The sequence below is a fragment of the Poromitra crassiceps genome (assembly GCF_964638095.1).
Source record: "Poromitra crassiceps genome assembly, chromosome: 9".
NCBI classification, from domain to species: Eukaryota; Metazoa; Chordata; class Actinopteri; order Beryciformes; family Melamphaidae; genus Poromitra; species Poromitra crassiceps.
Window position 1 is genome coordinate 17152657 of NC_139630.1, and position 25114 is coordinate 17177770.

General features: G+C 44.1%; 1 protein-coding gene across 2 annotated transcripts in view; it reads right to left on the reverse strand.

Annotated features, from left to right (window-relative positions):
• Positions 1 to 25114, reverse strand: part of map3k5 (mitogen-activated protein kinase kinase kinase 5) — a 180314-nt gene that overhangs the window by 68398 nt on the left and 86802 nt on the right. For both annotated transcript variants that reach the window (XM_083643352.1, XM_083643351.1), the window contains exon 7: positions 24566 to 24672. In XM_083643352.1, the coding sequence (XP_083499478.1) occupies positions 24566 to 24672 (107 nt within the window). The remainder of the gene's footprint in view (positions 1 to 24565; positions 24673 to 25114) is intronic.

Genomic DNA, 25114 nt, shown 5'->3' on the forward strand with positions numbered 1-25114 from the left:
ATGGACGTCCTTCGACGTCCAATTAAATAGTGACGTAGAGTGCCACGGACGTCCTTCGACGTCCAATGCGTTTTTTGACGGTGGGACGTCGATCAAAGCCTTCCGCAGCTCCTGTACAACTATAGTAGCTATTGGAGGTCTATAACCTATTTTACAGAACCCTTAGGTGGCGACAGTGCTCTCCAGATTACAGAAATGTCAGGAATACACAGCCTGAATTAGCCTTGATGAAAGAGAACCCGCTCATGCTGCAATCCAGAGCCATGTAGATTGTTCTGGCTGCAACTGACGGTGCGTGCGAACACAGTCAATCCGCGCACACAACTGAGTCCTTCTGCCTCTTAGTAGGGTCATCTGTGGCACTTCCGTGACCGTGGAGAGCGAAGGTCCGTTTCTCAATGGATTTGTCATCTAGGAGGGTTAATAAACAAATTTAGCCGGGGTGTATTTTTAAAAAAGGCGGGGAAAATATTTGAGAGACCAAAATCCAAAATGGCTGCTGTGGAAATGAACTTTTTAATGCTTTGACCTACAATGATGCACAATACATGGTTTCAGAGCTTATTCTGGTCAAGGAATACATATTTGGTGTTTATATAATGATTTGACCTATTTTTGACCTTCAAATCCAAGATGGCTGCCAATTTTGAGCTCTAAAAGCCAGTTTTTTCAAAATCGTCATAGAGCCTTCATATTAGGCTTGAATGACAGGTCTTCTCATGATGAGTTGAATAATATACAGTATAAGTACACAGAAGTAATCTCTGAGGTCATTAAAGTCAATGTTTGTGTGTAAACAACAGTTGCTGATTTGCGGTTTCCCATTAAATAGGGTAGGCTACTGAGAATATGGTGTCCAGTTCATCCCATCACATTTTCATAATGAACCAAAAACAATTTTGCACTATAGCCTAACATAAAATAATATTCTGTATGCAAAGCTAGCAAGGTTAGTTGCTTGAGCTGAATTTAAAGGTCAACTCAAAACAAACAATGAAATTAACTTTGAAATTAAAACTGAATCTTAGGCTACTAAATTTCATCAGCACACAGTAAAGGAAACTTGTCTTGAACTCAGCTGACTGTCTAGTCCTAATCCCTGTTGTGCAATGTCCCTTTTCAGTGAAGTTTTAGTTTTTGTTAAGAGTATGGACTTTTAATCTTGACCTTGTTGGTAGGCAATGGCCCTTTTTCAGTCAAGCATTTTCAGATTAGCTCAGTCAGTCTGTGAAGCAGTCAGTGTCAGCACTTGCGCGAGCTCGCTTTTTCTCTAACTAATGTTAACATTACACACTTTAAGACACTTTGTTTGAGGATATAAAAGGAGGTACGGTGGTGTAGTGGTAAGCACTATCGCCTCACAGCTCGAAGGTCGTGGGTTCGATTCCCACCTGGGACGATGTGAACGCTGAAGGAATGCGTGCCCGTCCGCATGTCCTCGAGTGCCCACCGCCTGGGTGGGGTCGTCAAAAGGGCCTTTCTGTGTGGAGTTTGCATGTTCTCCCCGTGCCTCCCGGGGGTTTCCTTCATATAGGAACCCCCTTCACCAAAAACATGCAATATCCTGGTTGCTAATGTGGTTCCTCCTCTGGTCGTTAAGGGCGCCTGTTCAGAGGGAGGGGAACTGGTTGGAATAGTGTGAACCTCCCACGTGCTATGTCCTACCGGTGAAGCTTCCCCTGTCAGGTGAAAAGAAGCGGCTGGCTAACTGCCCATGTCTCGGAGGAAGCATGGAGCCAGTTTCGGCTCTCCCCAGATCGGCAGAGGGTGGAGTAGCAACCAGGATAAAGAAATTACGTTAGCACTAATGGGGGATAAAAATGGGATAAAAAATCGGGGGGGGGGGGGGAATATAAAAAAAAAGAAAACTTTGTTTGAGGATATCAACGTTATTCACTAGTCTAAAGATAGTTCTACCATCAAGAACATATAAAACAAAAGCAAAAACAATTTTTATTTGCAGAAGTCATCATTGATATTTGGTGTTAGCTAACGTTAGGTAACGTTATTATTTTTAGCTTAAGTTAATGTTATCTGTCTCCACACTTCTGTCAACTGACATATGCATTTGCTTTTGAAAATAAACAGCGTATAACAGCAATATAATATAACAGTAATATAATAGCGAGTTGCTTTCCCTCCCAATGAAAGACAAAGCACACAATGTCCTATGAATGTGTCCTAAAATGTGACAAGCCTTGCAAGCCCACCGATACAATAAATCAAGGCAAATGGGACAGCTTACAATTAAAAGCCCAAGACTGGTCAGGACTTGATAAATTTGATGATGTTTACACCACCACCTCCTGGGAAGATGGGCCAACCAATCGGTACATGCATTCGTCATGTTATATTTCTATTTAATCTTCAGTTATGCTTAAGCAAGCCAGGCTGTTTATTTTCAAAAGCAAATGCATATGTCAGTTGACAGAAGTGTGGAGACAGATAACATTAACTTTAGCTAAAAATAATAACGTTACCTAACGTTAGCTAACACCAAATATCAATGATGACTTCTGCAAATAAAAATTGTTTTTGCTTTTGTTTTATATGTTCTTGATGGTAGAACTATCTTTAGACTAGTGAATAACGTTGATATCCTCAAACAAAGTGTCTTAAAGTGTGTAATGTTAACATTAGTTAGAGAAAAAGCGAGCTCGCGCAAGTGCTGACACTGACTGCTTCACAGACTGACTGAGCTAATCTGAAAATGCTTGACTGAAAAAGGGCCGTTGCCTACCAACAAGGTCAAGATTAAAAGTCCATACTCTTAACAAAAACTAAAACTTGACTGAAAAGGGACATTGCACAACAGGGATTAGGACTAGACAGTCAGCTGAGTTCAAAGACAAGTTTCCTTTACTGTGTGCTGATGAAATTTAGTAGCCTAGGATTCAGTTTTAATTTCAAAGTTAATTTCATTGTTTGTTTTGAGTTGACCTTTAAATTCAGCTCAAGCAACTAACCTTGCTAGCTTTGCATACAGAATATTATTTTATGTTAGGCTATAGTGCAAAATTGTTTTTGGTTCATTATGAAAATGTGATGGGATGAACTGGACACCATATTCTCAGTAGCCTACCCTATTTAATGGGAAACCGCAAATCAGCAACTGTTGTTTACACACAAACATTGACTTTATTGACCTCAGAGATTACTTCTGTGTACTTATACTGTATATTATTCAACTCATCATGAGAAGACCTGTCATTCAAGCCTAATATGAAGGCTCTATGACGATTTTGAAAAAACTGCCTCAAAATTGGCAGCCATCTTGGATTTGAAGGTCAAAAATAGGTCAAATCATTATATAAACACCCAATATGTATTCCTTGACCAGAATAAGCTCTGAAACCATGTATTGTGCATCATTGTAGGTCAAAGCATTAAAAAGTTCATTTCCACAGCAGCCATTTTGGATTTTGGTCTCTCAAATATTTTCCCCGCCTTTTTTAAAAATACACCCCGGCTAAATTTGTTTATTAACTCTCCTAGATGACAAATCCATTGAGAAACGGACCTTCGCTCTCCACGGTCACGGAAGTGCCACAGATGACCCTACTATCTGTCTGTCTGTCAGCATAGTTTCTCCACATGATTAGCCGCTAGAAAAGCAGCAGCGCGACACTGAAAAGCCAAACCTTTCACTGCAGTCCGCGTGTGGCTTCTCCATGTTGCGCTGCCTGGGAGGCGGCGCTTCCCAGGCTTCCTAGAGACGCTTGGTGCGAGGCTGTGTGTTACTAGTGTGGGGAGGAGTTTTCAGCTGAGGGGGGGGAGGGGGGGTGGGGCACGCAGGGCAGGACACAACTACACCACATCACTACATCAGAAAATATTACCGTATCTAGAGTCAGTGAATGTGCTTGAAATGCTGCATTTCACAAAAGGCTGAATATCTCAGCTTATAATTTGAAATGCCTGAAAACGCTGAAAACAACCTATCTTCTCCGGCTCATAACTAAAGAACGGAAAATGGTATCAATAAACTTTTTTTTGCTGATGATACAATAGAGTCTCCTTGTTCTTTTTGCGTGTTCGGTGTTTACATAGTAATATCACACAATATTCTGTGGGCCTCGAGAAATCACTGAAAACGCTCTGAAAACTCTGGCACTGGGAGCGTCCGTTCTCCAAAAGTGGCTGGCACTCAATGAGTTAAAGAGAGAGGCTTCATCATGAGTAACCTATTCAAAATCAAGTGACGCTTTACTTCAAATAATAATCGGACATTTTTATATATTAACACATTCACTGCCAGCCGTTTTTTTTTTACTGTAGGTAGCTTCTGCCAGAGGGTTTTTTTGAGGATTCTGGCTCATCTTTCAAGACCAGAGGATTCTTTTCTGCTAAGATTTTGTGAACACAAAATATCTCAAAAGAACTAATAGAATGTGTGCTTTCTCTGTCTAAAAGAGTTAGTTTGTAGAGTTAGTAGTTATGTAGGCATTAGCACTTGAATACAGCATGGTTTCAGCGTCTGAAAATTTAAGCTGAGATAAATAGCTTTTTGTGAAATTCGATAGAACAGTCACTTTAACCATTCATTTTTGGCATCAGTAAGACGTCAGACATCTAAACAATAGTTTTGAACAGTAATTTCCTCCATAACAGCAGGAAACCCCCCTCTCTTTCAAACTCCTCCCTCCGTGTGTGTTCTTCTTGGCTGCAGCGGGCGTGTCACAAGCGAGTTGCTGCTGCTGCTGCTCCTGTCTGCTGGCGGCCGCTCTTTGGGCAAGTCTGGATGGGCTCGCTCGTTTCTTGTGGTTTCGGTTGAGAGCTTTGATGAAGCTTTTGCGATTCTGGTCTTATTTATGCTGCGTGTTTCAAAGTGTGTTGCACCCATAATCTATTATGCAAATTTGCAATCCCCCACCGCCAGCAACCAGCGCGAAAACGAAAGCGTTTTCGCCAATCCATTTTACAGTATAAGAATGGTTTCATCGCGCGTTCCCCTGCAGTTTTGGCTGGGCTTTTTCTAGTCTGGAGAGCACTGTCGCCACTTAGTGGGTCGGTGGAATGGGTTGTACACGTTCGGTGGCTCCCATATTTATATAGAAGATGTAAAAGGGTTAGATGCACATCCCACCGTCAAATTTTTTTTTTTTTTTTTTTTGACGTATTAACACGTCATTGGCAGTCAACCGTTGGATTTTTTTTGACGTATTAACACGTCATTGGCAGTGAACGTGTTAAAAAAAAAAGTCCAGTGGCAGAAACACCACATATTACCACTTCCACCCTCATATCCTCGCCAATACACCACCCAACAACATAATGGCCCCAGAGAGGCAACGTATAACCAATATTAGTATTTCAGTGATTTTTTTTTAGGGATGCACGATATGGATTTTTTCAACCGATAAATATCTGCTTCTGCTGATAACCGATACCGATTACCGATAATTATATAATAAAAATATATATATATATATTTTTTTAAAGTTTTTAACATGTATTTTATGCACACCTGGGGTGAAAAAAGGGTTAGGGTAGATGTATGGATGTAGTGAGCATAGCTCTGACCTAACCAAATCTAACTGACATCACTGTGAACGCAAAACAAAGAAAACTTCTGATATAATATGATTGTTTTAATAAAGTGTATCACTCAATTATAGTCAATACAAAAATAAAGGCTTTTATAGAACGGAAAGCCAAGCTGCTTAGTCTGCAGATAAAACACAATGACAGAAGTCATAGTAATTTAGACTCTTATTGTCATGTTACTGATCTGTTCAAATTTTGCATTGGTGCCAGTTCTCAGTGAATTGTAGCCTGGGCCCAATGAATGGGGCAGGCACTATAAACCATCTGTGTCGTTTCACTTTTGACTGAAAAATGCTGCCACCAGAATAAAGAAAAGACACTATGTGATGTTGACTGACTGATGCTTTTTATGTAGCCTAATGTGCGCGACTGCTCCTTTGTTTTCATTATTGGCTCTGTTACATGGCTCTGTCCAGCAGCTAACGCTAACTAGTAGGGGTGGGGGAAAAAATCGATTCACCTAAGTATCGCGATTTTTAATGTCACGATTTTTTGGATCGATCTTTTATTCCAGAATCGATAATCGCAAATTAAAAAAAAAAAAAAAAAAAAAAAAAAAAAAAAATTTTTTTTTTGGGTGCTTGCAGTCAGGCCACTCACTGAACAGCAGGCCAGGCGCCGCCTACTGGTTTACTAGTGGTTTTATTACTTTATTAGTTAGTCTGAAGTAATAATTACACTTCAGGGTTAAAGTGGGTGCATCTCATTGTAAAATTGGACCCAAATCTGGCTTCAAACGGCCCAAATTTCACGCGCGTTGGCCCATATCGGCCTGGCCTGCTTGGTATCTAATGCCCGGCCTGAATTATGATCCCAGTCCGCCCCTGTTTTTAACTATATCGCCCAGCCCTACTCATGATATATAATATACAGTCTCTAGTGTATGATTAAACTTTTCCCATGTTCTAATCTAGTGTAAAAAAGCAAACAAACTGAAAAAATAAAAGAAAAAAATAAACAAAAATCGCAATAAATCGTAATATCGAATCGCAATAATCGTAGAATCGCAATAATCGTGAATCGCAATATATATCGAATCGGCACCAAAGTATCGTGATAGTATCGAATCGGGAGATAAGTGAATCGGCACAGCCCTACTAACTAGCGCGGTTAGCTTAACGTTAGCGAGTGGTTTTTTGGAGTTAAATACACAATCCCTGGATCTTTCATTTCGGGTAAAGGGGTTTCCATTAGTTTCTATAAGTTTACACCAGCTCTGTGTATTACCGTAAGTGCTTTTGCGGGGCTGTTTGATCACAAGCCACAGACTGTAAATGTCACAGTTTGTCTGCCAAGCGGACGAGCCTGCAGGGTAGGCCGCGCTACGAGCTAATGCTAACAAAACTCGCTAACAAAAACAACAAACATATCCGCTGCATCATCGCCAGCTTTGGTTTAACGTAATGCCAGCTTAGAGGTTTCCCCTCCTCTCGGAACCTGTGTGGGACGCAAATTACAGTAGCTTTCTGATCATTCTGAAACTGAAAAACAGCAACACACTGGCAGCAGCCATGTTTGCGTCGCAGCTGTGATGTCATGAATGTGCAACAACAAAAGCTCCGTTTCCGAGGCAAAAAATAAAGCATGATTATTATTGATAATTTATCGGAAAAAGGCCATTATCGGAATAATAAATAATAACGCAAAATGGCCATATCGGCCAATCATTTATCGGTCCGATAATTATCGTGCATCCCAAATTTTTTTCTGTTAAAGTAAATGACCCCCGCATTTACATTTCACCACCAGGGCCTTTCAGCAGCTCAGTTCCATTACAATTCCCCACTCAGCGGCTGCATGCAAAGAAGAATGCACAGTGCTTTCCTGGGAAGTCAACAAAAAGGTCTCACAGAGCCGTGATGAGTCATGAAAAAAAAAAAAAAAGTCTGGTAAACATAACCGCACTCCTCCTGGAGCGCCCGGGTTAAACCAAACATAACAGCACTCCTCCTGGAGCGTCCGGGTTAAACCAAACATAACAGCACTCCTCCTGGAGCGCCCGGGTTAAACCAAACATAACAGCACTCCTCCTGGAGCGCCCGGGTTAAACCAAACATAACAGCACTCCTCCTGGAGCGTCCGTGTTAAACCAAACATAACAGCACTCCTCCTGGAGCGCCCGGGTTAAACCAAACATAACAGCACTCCTCCTGGAGCGCCTGGGTTAAACCAAACATAACAGCACTCCTCCTGGAGCGTCCGGGTTAAACCAAACATAACAGCACTCCTCCTGGAGCGCCCGGGTTAAACCAAACATAACAGCACTCCTCCTGGAGCGCCCGGGTTAAACCAAACATAACAGCACTCCTCCTGGAGCGTCCGGGTTAAACCAAACATAACAGCACTCCTCCTGGAGCGCCCGGGTTAAACCAAACATAACAGCACTCCTCCTGGAGCGCCTGGGTTAAACCAAACATAACAGCACTCCTCCTGGAGCGCCTGGGTTAAACCAAACATAACAGCACTCCTCCTGGAGCGTCCGGGTTAAACCAAACATAACAGCACTCCTCCTGGAGCGCCTGGGTTAAACCAAACATAACAGCACTCCTCCTGGAGCGTCCGGGTTAAACCAAACATAACAGCACTCCTCCTGGAGCGCCCGGGTTAAACCAAACATAACAGCACTCCTCCTGGAGCGCCCGGGTTAAACCAAACATAACCGCACTCCTCCTGGAGCGGCTGGGTTAAACCAAACATAACAGCACTCCTCCTGGAGCGCCCGGGTTAAACCAAACATAACAGCACTCCTCCTGGAGCGCCCGGGTTAAACCAAACATAACAGCACTCCTCCTGGAGCGCCTGGGTTAAACCAAACATAACCGCACTCCTCCTGGAGCGCCTGGGTTAAACCAAACATAACAGCACTCCTCCTGGAGCGCCCGGGTTAAACCAAACATAACAGCACTCCTCCTGGAGCGCCCGGGTTAAACCAAACATAACAGCACTCCTCCTGGAGCGCCTGGGTTAAACCAAACATAACAGCACTCCTCCTGGAGCGCCCGGGTTAAACCAAACATAACAGCACTCCTCCTGGAGCGCCTGGGTTAAACCAAACATAACAGCACTCCTCCTGGAGCGCCCGGGTTAAACCAAACATAACAGCACTCCTCCTGGAGCGCCCGGGTTAAACCAAACATAACAGCACTCCTCCTGGAGCGCCTGGGTTAAACCAAACATAACCGCACTCCTCCTGGAGCGCCCGGGTTAAACCAAACATAACAGCACTCCTCCTGGAGCGCCTGGGTTAAACCAAACATAACAGCACTCCTCCTGGAGCGCCCGGGTTAAACCAAACATAACAGCACTCCTCCTGGAGCGCCCGGGTTAAACCAAACATAACAGCACTCCTCCTGGAGCGCCTGGGTTAAACCAAACATAACAGCACTCCTCCTGGAGCGTCCGGGTTAAACCAAACATAACAGCACTCCTCCTGGAGCGCCCGGGTTGAACCAAACATAACAGCACTCCTCCTGGAGCGCCCGGGTTGAACCAAACATAACAGCACTCCTCCTGGAGCGTCCGGGTTAAACCAAACATAACAGCACTCCTCCTGGAGCGTCCGGGTTAAACCAAACATAACAGCACTCCTCCTGGAGCGCCTGGGTTAAACCAAACATAACAGCACTCCTCCTGGAGCGTCCGGGTTAAACCAAACATAACAGCACTCCTCCTGGAGCGTCCGGGTTAAACCAAACATAACAGCACTCCTCCTGGAGCGCCCGGGTTAAACCAAACATAACAGCACTCCTCCTGGAGCGCCCAGGTTAAACCAAACATAACAGCACTCCTCCTGGAGCGCCCAGGTTAAACCAAACATAACAGCACTCCTCCTGGAGCGTCTGGGTTAAACCAAACATAACAGCACTCCTCCTGGAGCGCCCGGGTTAAACCAAACATAACAGCACTCCTCCTGGAGCGTCTGGGTTAAACCAAACATAACAGCACTCCTCCTGGAGCGCCCGGGTTAAACCAAACATAACAGCACTCCTCCTGGAGCGCCCGGGTTAAACCAAACATAACAGCACTCCTCCTGGAGCGCCCGGGTTAAACCAAACATAACAGCACTCCTCCTGGAGCGCCCGGGTTAAACCAAACATAACAGCACTCCTCCTGGAGCGCCCGGGTTAAACCAAACATAACAGCACTCCTCCTGGAGCGTCTGGGTTAAACCAAACATAACAGCACTCCTCCTGGAGCGCCCGGGTTAAACCAAACATAACAGCACTCCTCCTGGAGCGCCCGGGTTAAACCAAACATAACAGCACTCCTCCTGGAGCGCCCGGGTTGAACCAAACATAACAGCACTCCTCCTGGAGCGCCTGGGTTAAACCAAACATAACAGCACTCCTCCTGGAGCGTCCGGGTTAAACCAAACATAACAGCACTCCTCCTGGAGCGTCCGGGTTAAACCAAACATAACAGCACTCCTCCTGGAGCGTCTGGGTTAAACCAAACATAACAGCACTCCTCCTGGAGCGCCCGGGTTAAACCAAACATAACAGCACTCCTCCTGGAGCGTCCGGGTTAAACCAAACATAACAGCACTCCTCCTGGAGCGTCCGGGTTAAACCAAACATAACAGCACTCCTCCTGGAGCGCCCAGGTTAAACCAAACATAACAGCACTCCTCCTGGAGCGTCCGGGTTAAACCAAACATAACAGCACTCCTCCTGGAGCGTCCGGGTTAAACCAAACATAACAGCACTCCTCCTGGAGCGCCTGGGTTAAACCAAACATAACAGCACTCCTCCTGGAGCGTCCGGGTTAAACCAAACATAACAGCACTCCTCCTGGAGCGCCCGGGTTAAACCAAACATAACAGCACTCCTCCTGGAGCGTCCGGGTTAAACCAAACATAACAGCACTCCTCCTGGAGCGCCCGGGTTAAACCAAACATAACAGCACTCCTCCTGGAGCGTCCGGGTTAAACCAAACATAACAGCACTCCTCCTGGAGCGTCCGGGTTAAACCAAACATAACAGCACTCCTCCTGGAGCGCCCAGGTTAAACCAAACATAACAGCACTCCTCCTGGAGCGCCCGGGTTAAACCAAACATAACAGCACTCCTCCTGGAGCGTCCGGGTTAAACCAAACATAACAGCACTCCTCCTGGATAGGGATGCAGGGGTTAACCGGTTTGACTATTAACCGCGATTTAAAACGTCACGGTTATATAACCGCAGAGGCTCCGCTACACCGAGTGTTTTGTTTCACAACAGTCCGTCAGTTTAAACTCCCATGCGGCGCAGACGGCGCTGGAAGGAGAGGAACCTGTCTCTCTCGCTTCGTTTCCGCACGGACTATTTAGCGGAGGCACCAAACACAGGCAGCTGCCGTGCCATGTCTCTCCCAGTAGTAGCCAGTCTGTAGCCTAGCCATGGATGCCAACCCAACATAAATGTTGCAATACATGTCCCGCAAGGTTTCTGAGATTAGGGGAAAGTCTGAGCTGGTGTTACGTTAAACCAAACGTGGGGAAGAGGCAGCGGATTTGTTTAGCGTTAACATACAGTCATTGACGTTAACGTTAGCTGTTGTGGCTAATGTTAGCTAGCTGGCCATGGCCTAGCGTACATAGTTCCTCAAGCTCGTTGTGACCAAACATCCCCGCATTTAAAGCACTTCATGCTCCCAGCGCTGGCCTAAACCATAGAGAACCTCATGCTTTACACGAAAAGAAACAACAAGGGTTTGTGTCAACTCCAAAAGCAACCCGCTAACGTTACATGTAGGCCTAATAACGTGAAGCTAACGTAGCTAGCTGCTTGGCAGTCATGATCTGACTGAGGGGCACTTTACACGAGGACGGTTTCCTATGGAAATGGGGAATTATTGTATCGTTAGTGCCTCCCGTTAAGACGGCGACGGTGAATTCGCGCTTAGGAAACGACACATTTTAAAACCACCCTCCAGAGTGAAATTCTTGGTGACGCTCCCCGCTGAGCGCTCCATGTACCGTAAATTCCGGACTATAAGGCGCACCGGTGTATAAGCCGTACCTTCAAAGTTGACTATTTTTTTCTTATATAAGCCGCACCGGACTATAAGCCGCGGGTGTTTTAATGGTATTTTTTGTTTTTTTTTACAGTGCACACAGTGTCCGCGGTGTGGTGAAAAGAGGGCAAGAGAGGAAATTAAAACAGAAGTGGATTTATAGTTAGAAAGAGTGCTAAAGAAGAGAGAATTCCGTTTTTTATTTTTTTATTTTAGTTACTCACAGTACTATTGACCAGTCCAACTCAAAAGATATTCGGCAGTTTCACTTTGAGCTCTTGTTCCGCCGCTGTCCATCAATGGTTATGACGAGTCTCGCTGGGTAAAGTACGCCAAAGCGATATCCATTGACTTTAACCTTTTCGATGATGCTGTTGTATGTTGCGCGTTTCTGTTGCACCAACGCGGAGAGGTCCTGCCGGACGAAAAAGCGCGTACCCTCCCAGGTGAGGGGCTTCTTCCCCGCAGCCTGGAGGATGAGTTGACGGTCGGGCCAGCGGAGTAGGCAGATGAAGATGGCCCTCGGTGGCAGGCCGGGGTCTGGACGTGGCCGAGGCGCCCGGTGTGCCCTGTCCACCTCTGGTGGTTTCTCGCCTTCCTTCAGGTCCAGGATGTAACACAGGATTTTGCCACGAAAGCGTCCATGTCACCAATCTCAGCTCCCTCTTTTACATTGATCAGGCAAATGTTATTTCTTTTACTCCTGCTGATTAAGTCATCAACCTGCGTGTGCAGGGTTTCGATTTGTTTTTGCATTTTATCCACTTTCGGACTCACTGTGTTGTTTTTGTCCTCCAGTGCGCTGATGCGCTTTTCCGCATTAGAAACTCTGTTCACGGTTGCCATTTCTTTAGTGAGTGAGTGGATGGACTTCTGCACGTTTTCAAACTTGTTTTCAAGCTGCTCAAACCTCTGAGCGATGTCGGACTTAATCGATAGTGTTTCACGGAGTAAAAGTTTAGCCCAAGCCGTGTATCTCCAGCCTCCAGCAGGTGAGTCATTTCCTCATTCATGGCGGTGATTGCTTCGTCTTTTTCTTTCTGCTTACCTGTGTTGTGTTATGTTATGTTATGTTATGTTGTTAAAAGAGGGCAAGAGAGGAAATTAAAACAGAAGTGGATTTATAGTTAGAAAGAGTGCTAAAAAAGAGAGATTTTTTTTTTTTTTTTGAAAAAATCCATAGATAAGCCGCACCGTTATATAAGCCGCAGGGGCCAAAAAAGGCCAAAAAACGGGAAAAAAGCCACGGCTTATAGTCCGGAATTTACGGTAATCACTTTGGAACGGCACATTTCAGAAACTCTGATGTGCCTGCACAGGCGACACACGCGATGCCGTGCGCGAGTTGGCAACCAAATACAACGTCAGTATGAATGAAGTTTGGCAACACTCAGAATTAAGCTACACTGCGGCCAACTTCAGTTACATGTTCATAGCGTTACTGCTGCGAGGAGCCGATGGCTGTACCCGGTCGGCATTTAACGTTAGTTACAAAAGCACGTCGACAGTGTTTTCTCACTGCCAGTAGCAGTAGGGTGACAGATCACAGTCAGCGCTCCCGGTCCTCGCTGCGCGTTAAAGATTTCCAATAGGCGTTATTCTGATAAACTGGTCACATATATGTTACATTCTCACCCGACAAATATTAAAACTTTAACAGTTTGGGGTTTTTTTTTTTAGCTTGAAAAAAGCTTTTTGGCAAGTCTAAATGACTGCGGAAAGTGTACTCTACTTCCGCGTTTAAAGCGAAATTACGTCATGCAGTAAGCGTCCTTGTATGGGCAAAGAATAAGGTGATCACACTGCCACCTAGCGACCTGGCATGTACATTACGGCGTTTTAAAAATTCAACAGCGCTCATGTAAACAGGGAGAAGGTGTGAAGGAAAAGGTGTGAAGTAAACGCTATTGTGTCGTTTCTTTCAGAAACTGTCCTCGTGTAAAGGGCCCCTGAGACAAGGAAAACAAATGCGCACATTTACATAACAAAACACCAGTCAACACCACAGAGTGTCCTTTCTTTAATCCAGAGGGAGCATTTTCCAGTAAAAAGTGAAACGACACATGATGGCTTATAGTGAGGCTTTCCATGCCTGCCCCATCATCACTTCAATAGAACTGACCCCAATGCAAAATTCATTTCAGACGGCACATTTAGTTGCCAGTAACATGCCAATAAGAGTCTAAGTTACTATGCCTTTTGTGTTTTTTTCTGCAGACTAAGCAGCTATAGGCTTTCGCTTCTATAAAATAATAATAAAATATTTTTTGTATTGACTATTGAGTGATACACTTTACTAATACAATCATATTATATCAGAAATGTTGTTTGTTTTATGTTCACAATAGTGATGTCAGTTAGATTTGATTAGGTCAGAGCCATGGAATATTAAATCATCCATCTTTGCTCACTACATCTGCCCTTTCTTCTTTTTTTAATCCCAGGTGTGCATAAAATACAGGTTAAGAACTTATTTTTTTAAATACAAAAATGTGAAAAAAGTAACATAGTATGTTTATCGTATCGGTTATTGGCCAGGAGAATATTTATCGGTTAGCGTAGGCCTATACTATCGGCTGTAAAAATCCATATCGTGCATTAGTATTCCGGAAGGCAGCAACTGTTAAGATTGTGGGGGAAATACAATAAAACCTCTTATTTAGAGAATGCTCATGTGATTTTTATACGTCCATAACAATAATCGTGAAACCGTGATAATCGTGGTTTTTTCTCAGACTATAATCGTACATCAAAATTTATAATCGATGCATCCCTACTCCTGGAGCGCCCGGGTTAAACCAAACATAACAGCACTCCTCCTGGAGCGCCCGGGTTAAACCAAACATAACAGCATTCCTCCTGGAGCGTCCGGGTTAAACCAAACATAACAGCACTCCTCCTGGAGCGCCTGGGTTAAACCAAACATAACAGCACTCCTCCTGGAGCGTCCGGGTTAAACCAAACATAACAGCACTCCTCCTGGAGCGCCTGGGTTGAACCAAACATAACCGCACTCCTCCTGGAGCGCCCTGGTTAAACCAAACATAACAGCACTCCTCCTGGAGCGCCCAGGTTAAACCAAACATAACAGCACTCCTCCTGGAGCGCCCTGGTTAAACCAAACATAACAGCACTCCTCCTGGAGCGCCCAGGTTAAACCAAACATAACAGCACTCCTCCTGGAGCGCCCGGGTTAAACCAAACATAACAGCACTCCTCCTGGAGCGCCCGGGTTAAACCAAACATAACAGCACTCCTCCTGGAGCGCCCGGGTTAAACCAAACATAACAGCACTCCTCCTGGAGCGTCCGGGTTAAACCAAACATAACAGCACTCCTCCTGGAGCGCCCGGGTTAAACCAAACATAACAGCACTCCTCCTGGAGCGCCCGGGTTAAACCAAACATAACAGCACTCCTCCTGGAGCGCCCGGGTTAAACCAAACATAACAGCACTCCTCCTGGAGCGTCTGGGTTAAACCAAACATAACAGCACTCCTCCTGGAGCGCCCGGGTTAAACCAAACATAACAGCACTCCTCCTGGAGCGCCCGGGTTAAACCAAACATAACAGCACTCCTCCTGGAGCGTCCGACATAACAGCACTCCTCCTGGAGCGTCCGGGTTAAACCAAACATAACAGCACTCCTCCTGGAGCGCCCTGGTTAAACCAAACATAACAGCACTCCTCCTGGAGCGCCCTGGTTAAACCAAACATAACAGCACTCCTCCTGGAGCGCCCTGGTTAAACCAAACATAACAGCACTCCTCCTGGAGCGCCCGGGTTAAACCAAACATAACGAGCTGACAGCTATTACCATAGAGACCATCCAGAGAGGCTGGGAGACAGGACCTGCTCTCTCTCTTTATACATCCCTCTCTGGTCTCTCTCTATACATCTCTCTCTCTATATATATATATTTAGAACACGGCTCTCTTGAATACTCGATTCTGATTGGTCAATCAACAATATTCACCGGTCATTATTTCTCGACAACCGACCGCTGCTCTGCCACACCTGGATTAATCAGTTGATAAGAGCCTTTTGTCAGCAAGACACTACTAATTAGGCCAACCAGTTGCAGCTGTGGTGTCTTGTGTGCCAATTACGAATGAAACCGCTTTGTCGTTGAAAACGCTATTAAAAAATCTATTTGAATAATTATTTTTGTCAGATTATTGAATGATTTAGTTGTAGGCCGTGTTCTAAGCGGGATAATGTATATTGAGGCGGTGATTACTGGGAAATAATGACCTTCAGGTGAACGATTAAGCCCTCCGCTAGCGCGTCGGGCTCAATCCACCTGTCGGTCATTATTTCCCCCGTAATCACCGCCTCAATATACATTATCCCTTACATATACACCTCATATATACACCTCTCTCTCTGTATCTCTCTCTATATATATACATCTCTGTCTCTCTCTCTATACATCTATACAACTAGAGTGACCGAAACTTCAGCCACGTTGATTGATAATATTTTCACTAATGTTCTTGATAAAAAAATGAATTCAGGGATCCTTTGTATGGACATATCCGATCATCTTCCAATATTTCTTATGGCTTCCATGCATTCATCTATTATGAACATTGACGCTAACTCATCAACCTACCGAGTAATCAAGCCATCCACCATCAACCAATTCAAGGAGTTGATTGAACATCTCTCATGGGATACGGTTTTGAACTCTGAAGACCCACAAAAGGCCTACACCCTATTCATAAATGAAGTGTCTGAATCCTACAACACTGCTTTTCCTGAGAAAATAAAGAACTTTAAGTCTTATTCTAAGCCAACAAAGCCATGGGTAACCACAGGAATTATCAAGTCCCTTAGAAATAAACATAAACTATACAAAAAATATCTCTCCAATCCCACTCCATTTTACCTTAAGCAATTCAAACAATATAGAAACAAATTAAATAATATTATTAGAGGAGCTAAGAAGCACTATTTTAGTACTGAAATCTCCAAGTGTAAAAATAATATGAAGGAACTTTGGAGTATCATTAATCATATTCTCAATAAAAGAAAAAAAAAATCTCTTCCCAGTGAATTCAAAGTTGATGGATCACTTATAAAGGATCCTGAAACAATTGCCCACAAATTTAACCAGTTCTTTACTGAAATCGGACCAGCACTGGCATCTAAAATCCCTGTGGTCAATGAAAGTCCCCTCCAATTTATAACAGCACCCCCTACTGGTGGATTTCATCTTAGCCCGGTCACTTGCAGTGAAGTCTCCAAGATAATAGGCTCTCTGAAGAATTCTGCTCCAGGTTATGACAATATTAGCGCAGAACTACTCAAAGTGGTTTCTGATGCTATTGTCAAACCTTTGACACATATATTTAACCTTTCTTTTAGTAAAGGAATAGTGCCACAAGAATTGAAAACGGCCAAAATTATCCCCATCTACAAAGCTGATGATCCTGCAATATTTACCAACTACAGACCCATTTCCATTTTACCCTCCATCTCTAAGATTCTTGAAAAGTTAGCTTACAACAGATTACTGTGCTATCTTGACAGGAATGAAATATTATATAAACATCAATATGGTTTCAGAAAATCCAGATCTACATACATGGCTATTACACATCTTACCAATGAATTACATAGAGCAAATGATAATAAGAAATACACCATAGGAATTTTTCTAGATTTGTCAAAAGCCTTTGACACCGTAGACCACCATATTTTAATACAGAAATTAAATTATTTGGGACTGGATGATCAGGCTTTGTTGTGGTTCACCAGATATTTAGAACATAGAAAACAGTTTGTGGCCTTTAAAGGAGTAACCTCTCCTCCTCTTATGGTGAATTGTGGGGTCCCCCAGGGATCAATCCTTGGGCCATTGTTATTCCTTGTTTATATTAATGATTTGCCCAATGTATCAGAACTACTATCCAAAATTTTATTTGCTGATGATACAAGCTTGTTTTATTCTCACTCAGAGCTTGATGTGGTTGTGAAGGTTGTTAACGAGGAATTGGAAAAAATGTCAAAATGGTTTAAAATCAACAAACTGTCACTGAACATTAAGAAAACTAATTTCATTTTGTGTGTGTGTGTGTGTGTGTGTGTGTGTGTGTGTGTGTGTGTGTGTGTGTGTGTGTGTGTGTGTGTGTGTGCGTGTTCTTATTTATGTTTTTTAAGCTATGCTTTTTTGTGCCTTTAAGATATTTTGGGGGATGCCGCTTTGTCAAGCCCCTTGAGGGCTTTTTGGAATCTCCTTGCATGTTTTCTTTTATTTAAATTGCATTTGATGGTGTCTTTGTATGCCGATTATTTTAATATGTGCTAAATAAATACAAATACAAAATACAAATACAAATCTCTCTCTATATACAGTATATACATCTCTCTATATATATACATCTATCTCTCTCTATATACATCTCTCTCTCTCTCTATACATCTCTCTATATATATACACCTCTCTCTCTATACACCTCTCTATACACCTCTCTTGAGGAGATGTCCCGAAGGGAATTCCAATTTCCGTAACCAATGACTAGAGACCAACGTATGCGCCTGAATCTAACGTTAATCCAGTCGGGAGGGGAAAACATACATTTCTCATTTGAATCAATGCCTTCAAAGCAGAGTGCTGTTCAGATTTCCAAAGTAATTGGTACATTTAATTGATTTAAAACAGCCTCGAAAGCAGCGTCTATTCCATCTATAGCAGTCGCCATTGTTGCTATTAGTCCTCGGGACACTTGACAACGGCATTAGTTCCACCAGTTGTGGTGTTTATTGCCGCTGACTGGCTATTGGCTAATCATCACCTCAGATCACTGTCGGGAGAATCTGAAATCAGCCATATTAGATCACTGTCAGGAGAATTTGAAATCAGCCATATCAGATCACTGTCAGGAGAATTTGAAATCAGCCATATCAGATCACTGTCAGGAGAATTTGAAATCAGCCATATCAGATCACTGTCAGGAGAATCTGAAATCAGCCACCTCAGATCACTGTAAGGAGAATTTGAAATCAGCCATATCAGATCACTGTCAGGAGAATCTGAAATCAGCCATCTCAGATCACTGTAAAAGAGAACCACATCATGGAGTGGGAAAAGGCCAAGGTCAAATGATGGGAAAACAACAGATACCACGGTTGGGGAGCCTACATGTTGCCTCATATTTAGGATGCAGTCCTCCATAAACTATTGGCCAACAGGGGGCGTGGTCATCCTACCACTCCAGGTGGGATACTAACACCCCCCCCCCCCCTTCCCTTGGGAACCCTGAATACCACTAGAGATGTAACGGTATGACAAATTCACATCACGATTATCGTAACCAAAATTATCACGGTTATCGTATTATCACGGTATTCGTAAAAATTGCTGAAAATGTTCAAAAAGTAATGAGAGACTCACTGAAATCATTTTACAACGTTTTATATTGAAAACTCAGATCCAAAAAGGATTGATACACTCACTGAAATCATTTCTCCAAGGCTGCACGTTTGCATCTGGGAGACGGTTGCCAACTTTGGTTGATGGACAGTATTTACCATGTTTTTCAAAGCACTGTAATCACGGTAACACGGTAATCACGGTACCACGGTTTGAATGATAATGAAGATTTGAAACGGTACGGTTATCGTAAGGAAGTTTATCACGGTTATCATTAAAACCGGTTATTGTTACATCCCTAAATAGCACATTCCCCGTAATGGGCTAGACACAGAAAGGGCACACGAGCAGCCTGGCACCCTGCAGAAAGATGTCCTCTGGAGGCAGTCACACCACAAGAACCACACGTTTACAAGAGAGAAGCAGGCAGTGAAAACCTCCTGTGCTGTTTCCTCACCACATCACACAGACATGCTGCTGCTACAGTATGTTGCTGTTCCCTTGTAGCTTCAGTTTTGGCGATTTTCCTGTTTTTACGCATGTGGAGAACATCTGCCCACCCTCTGTGCTTCTGAAACCTTTCTAAAGCTCATGTGTAGAACATCTGCCCACCCTCTGTGCTTCTGAAACCTTTCTAAAGTTCATGTGTAGAACATCTGCCCACCCTCGGTGCTTATGAAACCTTTCTAAAGCTCATGTGTAGAACATCTGCCCACCCTCTGTGCTTCTGAAACCTTTCTAAAGCTCATGTGGAGAACATCTGCCCACCCTCTGTGCTTCTGAAACCTTTCTAAAGCTCATGTGTAGAACATCTGCCCACCCTCTGTGCTTCTGAAACCTTTCTAAAGCTCATGTGTAGAACATCTGCCCACCCTCTGTGCTTCTGAAACCTTTCTAAAGCTCATGTGTAAAACATCTGCCCACCCTCTGTGCTTCTGAAACCTTTCTAAAGCTCATGTGGAGAACATCTGCCCACCCTCGGTGCTTCTGAAACCTTTCTAAAGCTCATGTGTAGAACATCTGCCCACCCTCGGTGCTTCTGAAACCTTTCTAAAGCTCATGTGGAGAACATCTGCCCACCCTCGGTGCTTCTGAAACCTTTCTAAAGTTCATGTGGAGAACATCTGCCCACCCTCGGTGCTTCTGAAACCTTTCTAAAGCTCATGTGTAGAACATCTGCCCACCCTCTGTGCTTCTGAAACCTTTCTAAAGCTCATGTGTAGAACATCTGCCCACCCTCGGTGCTTCTGAAACCTTTCTAAAGCTCATGTGTAGAACATCTGCCCACCCTCAGTGCTTCTGAAACCTTTCTAAAGCTCATGTGTAAAACATCTGCCCACCCTCTGTGCTTCTGAAACCTTTCTAAAGCTCATGTGTAGAACATCTGCCCACCCTCAGTGCTTCTGAAAGCTTTCTAAAGCTCATGTGTAGAACATCTGTCCACCCTCTGTGCTTCTGAAACCTTTCTAAAGCTCATGTGTAGAACATCTGCCCACCCTCTGTGCTTCTGAAACCTTTCTAAAGCTCATGTGTAGAACATCTGCCCACCCTCGGTGCTTATGAAACCTTTCTAAAGCTCATGTGTAGAACATCTGTCCACCCTCTGTGCTTCTGAAACCTTTCTAAAGCTCATGTGTAGAACATCTGCCCACCCTCGGTGCTTATGAAACCTTTCTAAAGCTCATGTGTAAAACATCTGCCCACCCTCTGTGCTTCTGAAACCTTTCTAAAGCTTGTGTGTAGAACATCTGCCCACCCTCTGTGCTTCTGAAACCTTTCTAAAGCTCATGTGTAGAACATCTGCCCACCCTCTGTGCTTCTGAAACCTTTCTAAAGCTCATGTGTAAAACATCTGCCCACCCTCGGTGCTTCTGAAACCTTTCTAAAGCTCATGTGTAGAACATCTGCCCACCCTCTGTGCTTATGAAACCTTTCTAAAGCTCATGTGTAGAACATCTGCCCACCCTCGGTGCTTATGAAACCTTTCTAAAGCTCATGTGTAGAACATCTGTCCACCCTCTGTGCTTCTGAAACCTTTCTAAAGCTCATGTGTAGAACATCTGCCCACCCTCGGTGCTTATGAAACCTTTCTAAAGCTCATGTGTAAAACATCTGCCCACCCTCTGTGCTTCTGAAACCTTTCTAAAGCTCGTGTGTAGAACATCTGCCCACCCTCTGTGCTTCTGAAACCTTTCTAAAGCTCATGTGGAGAACATCTGCCCACCCTCTGTGCTTCTGAAACCTTTCTAAAGTTCATGTGTAGAACATCTGCCCACCCTCTGTGCTTCTGAAACCTTTCTAAAGCTCATGTGTAAAACATCTGCCCACCCTCTGTGCTTCTGAAACCTTTCTAAAGCTCATGTGGAGAACATCTGCCCACCCTCTGTGCTTCTGACACCTTTCTAAAGCTCATGTGTAAAACATCTGCCCACCCTCTGTGCTTCTGAAACCTTTCTAAAGCTCGTGTGTAGAACATCTGCCCACCCTCGGTGCTTCTGAAACCTTTCTAAAGCTCGTGTGTAGAACATCTGCCCACCCTCTGTGCTTATGAAACCTTTCTAAAGCTCATGTGTAGAACATCTGCCCACCCTCGGTGCTTATGAAACCTTTCTAAAGCTCATGTGTAGAACATCTGTCCACCCTCTGTGCTTCTGAAACCTTTCTAAAGCTCATGTGTAGAACATCTGCCCACCCTCTGTGCTTCTGAAACCTTTCTAAAGCTCATGTGTAGAACATCTGCCCACCCTCTGTGCTTCTGAAACCTTTCTAAAGCTCATGTGGAGAACATCTGCCCACCCTCTGTGCTTCTGAAACCTTTCTAAAGCTCATGTGTAGAACATCTGCCCACCCTCAGTGCTTCTGAAACCTTTCTAAAGCTCATGTGTAGAACATCTGCCCACCCTCAGTGCTTCTGAAACCTTTCTAAAGCTCATGTGTAGAACATCTGCCCACCCTCTGTGCTTCTGAAACCTTTCTAAAGTTCATGTGTAGAACATCTGCCCACCCTCTGTGCTTCTGAAACCTTTCTAAAGCTCATGTGTAGAACATCTGCCCACCCTCGGTGCTTCTGAAACCTTTCTAAAGCTCATGTGGAGAACATCTGCCCACCCTCTGTGCTTCTGAAACCTTTCTAAAGCTCATGTGTAGAACATCTGCCCACCCTCGATGCTTCTGAAACCTTTCTAAAGTTCATGTGTAGAACATCTGCCCACCCTCTGTGCTTCTGAAACCTTTCTAAAGCTCATGTGTAGAACATCTGCCCACCCTCTGTGCTTCTGAAACCTTTCTAAAGCTCATATATAGAACACCTGCCCACCCTCTGTGCTTCTGAAACCTTTCTAAAGCTCATGTGTAGAACATCTGCCCACCCTCTGTGCTTCTGAAACCTTTCTAAAGCTCATGTGTAGAACATCTGCCCACCCTCTGTGCTTCTGAAACCTTTCTAAAGCTCATGTGTAGAACATCTGCCCACCCTCGGTGCTTCTGAAACCTTTCTAAAGCCTATTGGATGAATTAAAAAATGTATGTGTTTTTTTATGGCTCTTCTTCATCGCACGGTACCGGGCCGGCTCAAATCAACTGGACTCATCTCTACTCGCTTTCGGTAGTACCACTTGGATTGGATTTCCACTACAGATAGTACACCCCCTCAATGCACCCCATCAGAAAGGCTCAATCACAACATAAGGTTACGGTTCAAAATGGACACACACACACACCTGCCAATATTAGGCTGTGAAAATGTTTTTTTCTCTTGACAAAATGTTGCCTAACTTTGGAGTGTTATTTAGCCACCTTCCTGACAAGCTGGCATACATACGGACAGATCGATGCCTTAGGACGAGTCTTATGGTTTCATATGATACCAGAAACTTCACCCTGGCTTTAAAGCTAAGCCCGCTATTCACCTTATGTAGCCACGCCCATTTGACCCGGTTGTGTGGTTGTGTCACGACTTCCGGCTAAAAAGAAATTAAATAAAAAACGCTGGCTGCTCCAATATATTCTAACTCTGAATTAACTAATAATTTAGCCAATTGTATGTAACATACCAAAATAAAAGCAAACGGCAATGTCTAAGAATACAACGCCATGTAACTGGCTCGTTAATTCTCGCATTCAAGGGAATTACGTTAACGTCTGTGGGTCTTATAGACGTAGGACCCTACTGAAAACCATCTGAAACTTTCTATGTTGGAGTCCAGGGCTGCGTTCCAATACCCATACTTGTACTTCTTTCTTGTAGTATGTACTGCCGCTGCCCTCACAAAGTATGGATTGTAGTGTGTAGCATGCATGCAAAATGCATACTATTGGGACACACTACATCTGTCATCACGTGAGCTTCCTGAACTCCGACCTCTTGCTCACTTCCGCCGACGTCCACAGCGCCACATTTTTTTTTTTTTTTCAATAAACAAAGTCTGGCAGTAACAAACAGTACATTTTACAAAAAATTCAGACTAAGCATTTACAAAATTGGAACAGACAATCAAATAAACAAATTGCTGTTATATTGTAATGTATGTTGTTGTTTCTAATAAACTGATGTGATGATACTTACATGCAGTCTCATTCTTAACAGTATAATAACGTGCATATTTCTGTCAGTGTTTTTATCATAGCTATTGACGTGTTCACGGCGTCATGGAGGTGGGCGTGGATAATACACACAGCTCAGTCAGTGCGACTAACTCCAGTAGGTGGCGGTAATGCACAAAAAGTTGTTTGCCAACCGCCATAAAACATTAGAAGAAGAAGATGTAACTTCCTCTGCACAAAGGATTGTGGGGAAGATTGGCTGGCGCAGCATGCATCGATCCATACTCCGAAATAGGAGCTGATGTAGTACAACATCCTGGTACTCTTGGCATACTGCATCTGACATACTATGTATTGGGACATACTAATTCTTTTTTTGCCTACTAAATAGTATGGAAGTATGGGTATTGGAACGGGCCCCAGGTATATTTTGTACAAGGACGTCTCTCAGTGTGTTGCTGTTAACTGCCCATTTCGTTGTTTTCTTTTTGTTGATCTCATCTTTCTCCTCTTTGACTTGATTTGTATCACTCAGACCGCAGCTGCGGGCGATGTTCAACGCATTCCTGCTCTAAAAACAACTTTCTTCTTCCGACGTTCTTTTGTATTTTGCGCCGTGACCACCGGAAGTGTTAACACAACCCGGAAGAATTTGGCCCACCCCCGCGTATGAACATAAGGTGAATACAGCCTCTGAAAGTCAATATTAAACATTTTGATATTTGCGGGATGTCCTATACATACATCGTATATACAGTACACACACGCGCACACACACACACACACACACACACACACACACACACACACACACACACAGGCGGACCAAAGTTTTGGAACCAATGCTCTAGTACAAACTTTAGTACAAATTACACATAGTACAATCACAGTAGAATTCTTTTGTGCTTGCCAGTAGCTTGGCTATTTAAATATGGTGGGTTTGCGCAGGACGTCCTGTGTCGCGCAATGATGATGATTCTCTCCGACCAATCAGCAGCCTGCAGTGTTTTAATGTCAGGTGTAGAGAGAGAGAGAGACACACAGAGAGAGAGAGAGGGAGAGAGAGCTCTGCGTGCTCTGTGTCATGGAAGCGGTCCCGTCTTACCGATTGAGTGCAAAGGCGTAGTGGAACTTGACGTGGGGGTGGGCGACGGGGTCGAAGGTGGGCAGCTTCTCCAGCGTCTCCACCAGCTTCACGATGGATTCGTAATCCTGCAAAGACATGTGAGGAACACGCTGGTGAGGCCTGCTCTAGCCTGTTTGTCACCATGAGCTTCTACTGCAGTGGTGTCAACGTACTGTAGCTCTGTCACCAAGGTCTTCTAAACAAAGTACATCTTCCCCTCTGAATTACTTCAACTCCCTTCATCCATTCTGTGTGAGAAACTCCACTGCAGCTTAACACCGAAAGAGCTTCAATCATTGAGAGTTCACTTCATCACATGTTTTCATTTCTTACATAGTCAATATATCTGTTGAATAATTCAGCAGCTTGTTGTTGTCATCGATGATTCATGAGGTTGAGTGCAGCCTATAGTGGTGTGTGTCATGGCAGCACAGAGGCTAGACAGCAGAAACCCTCCTCTTGTGGCGGCAGGACGAGCGGCCTGGAGCTGTGCGGGCGCTCTGCGATGGCTGCTCTCTGAGTAAGAGG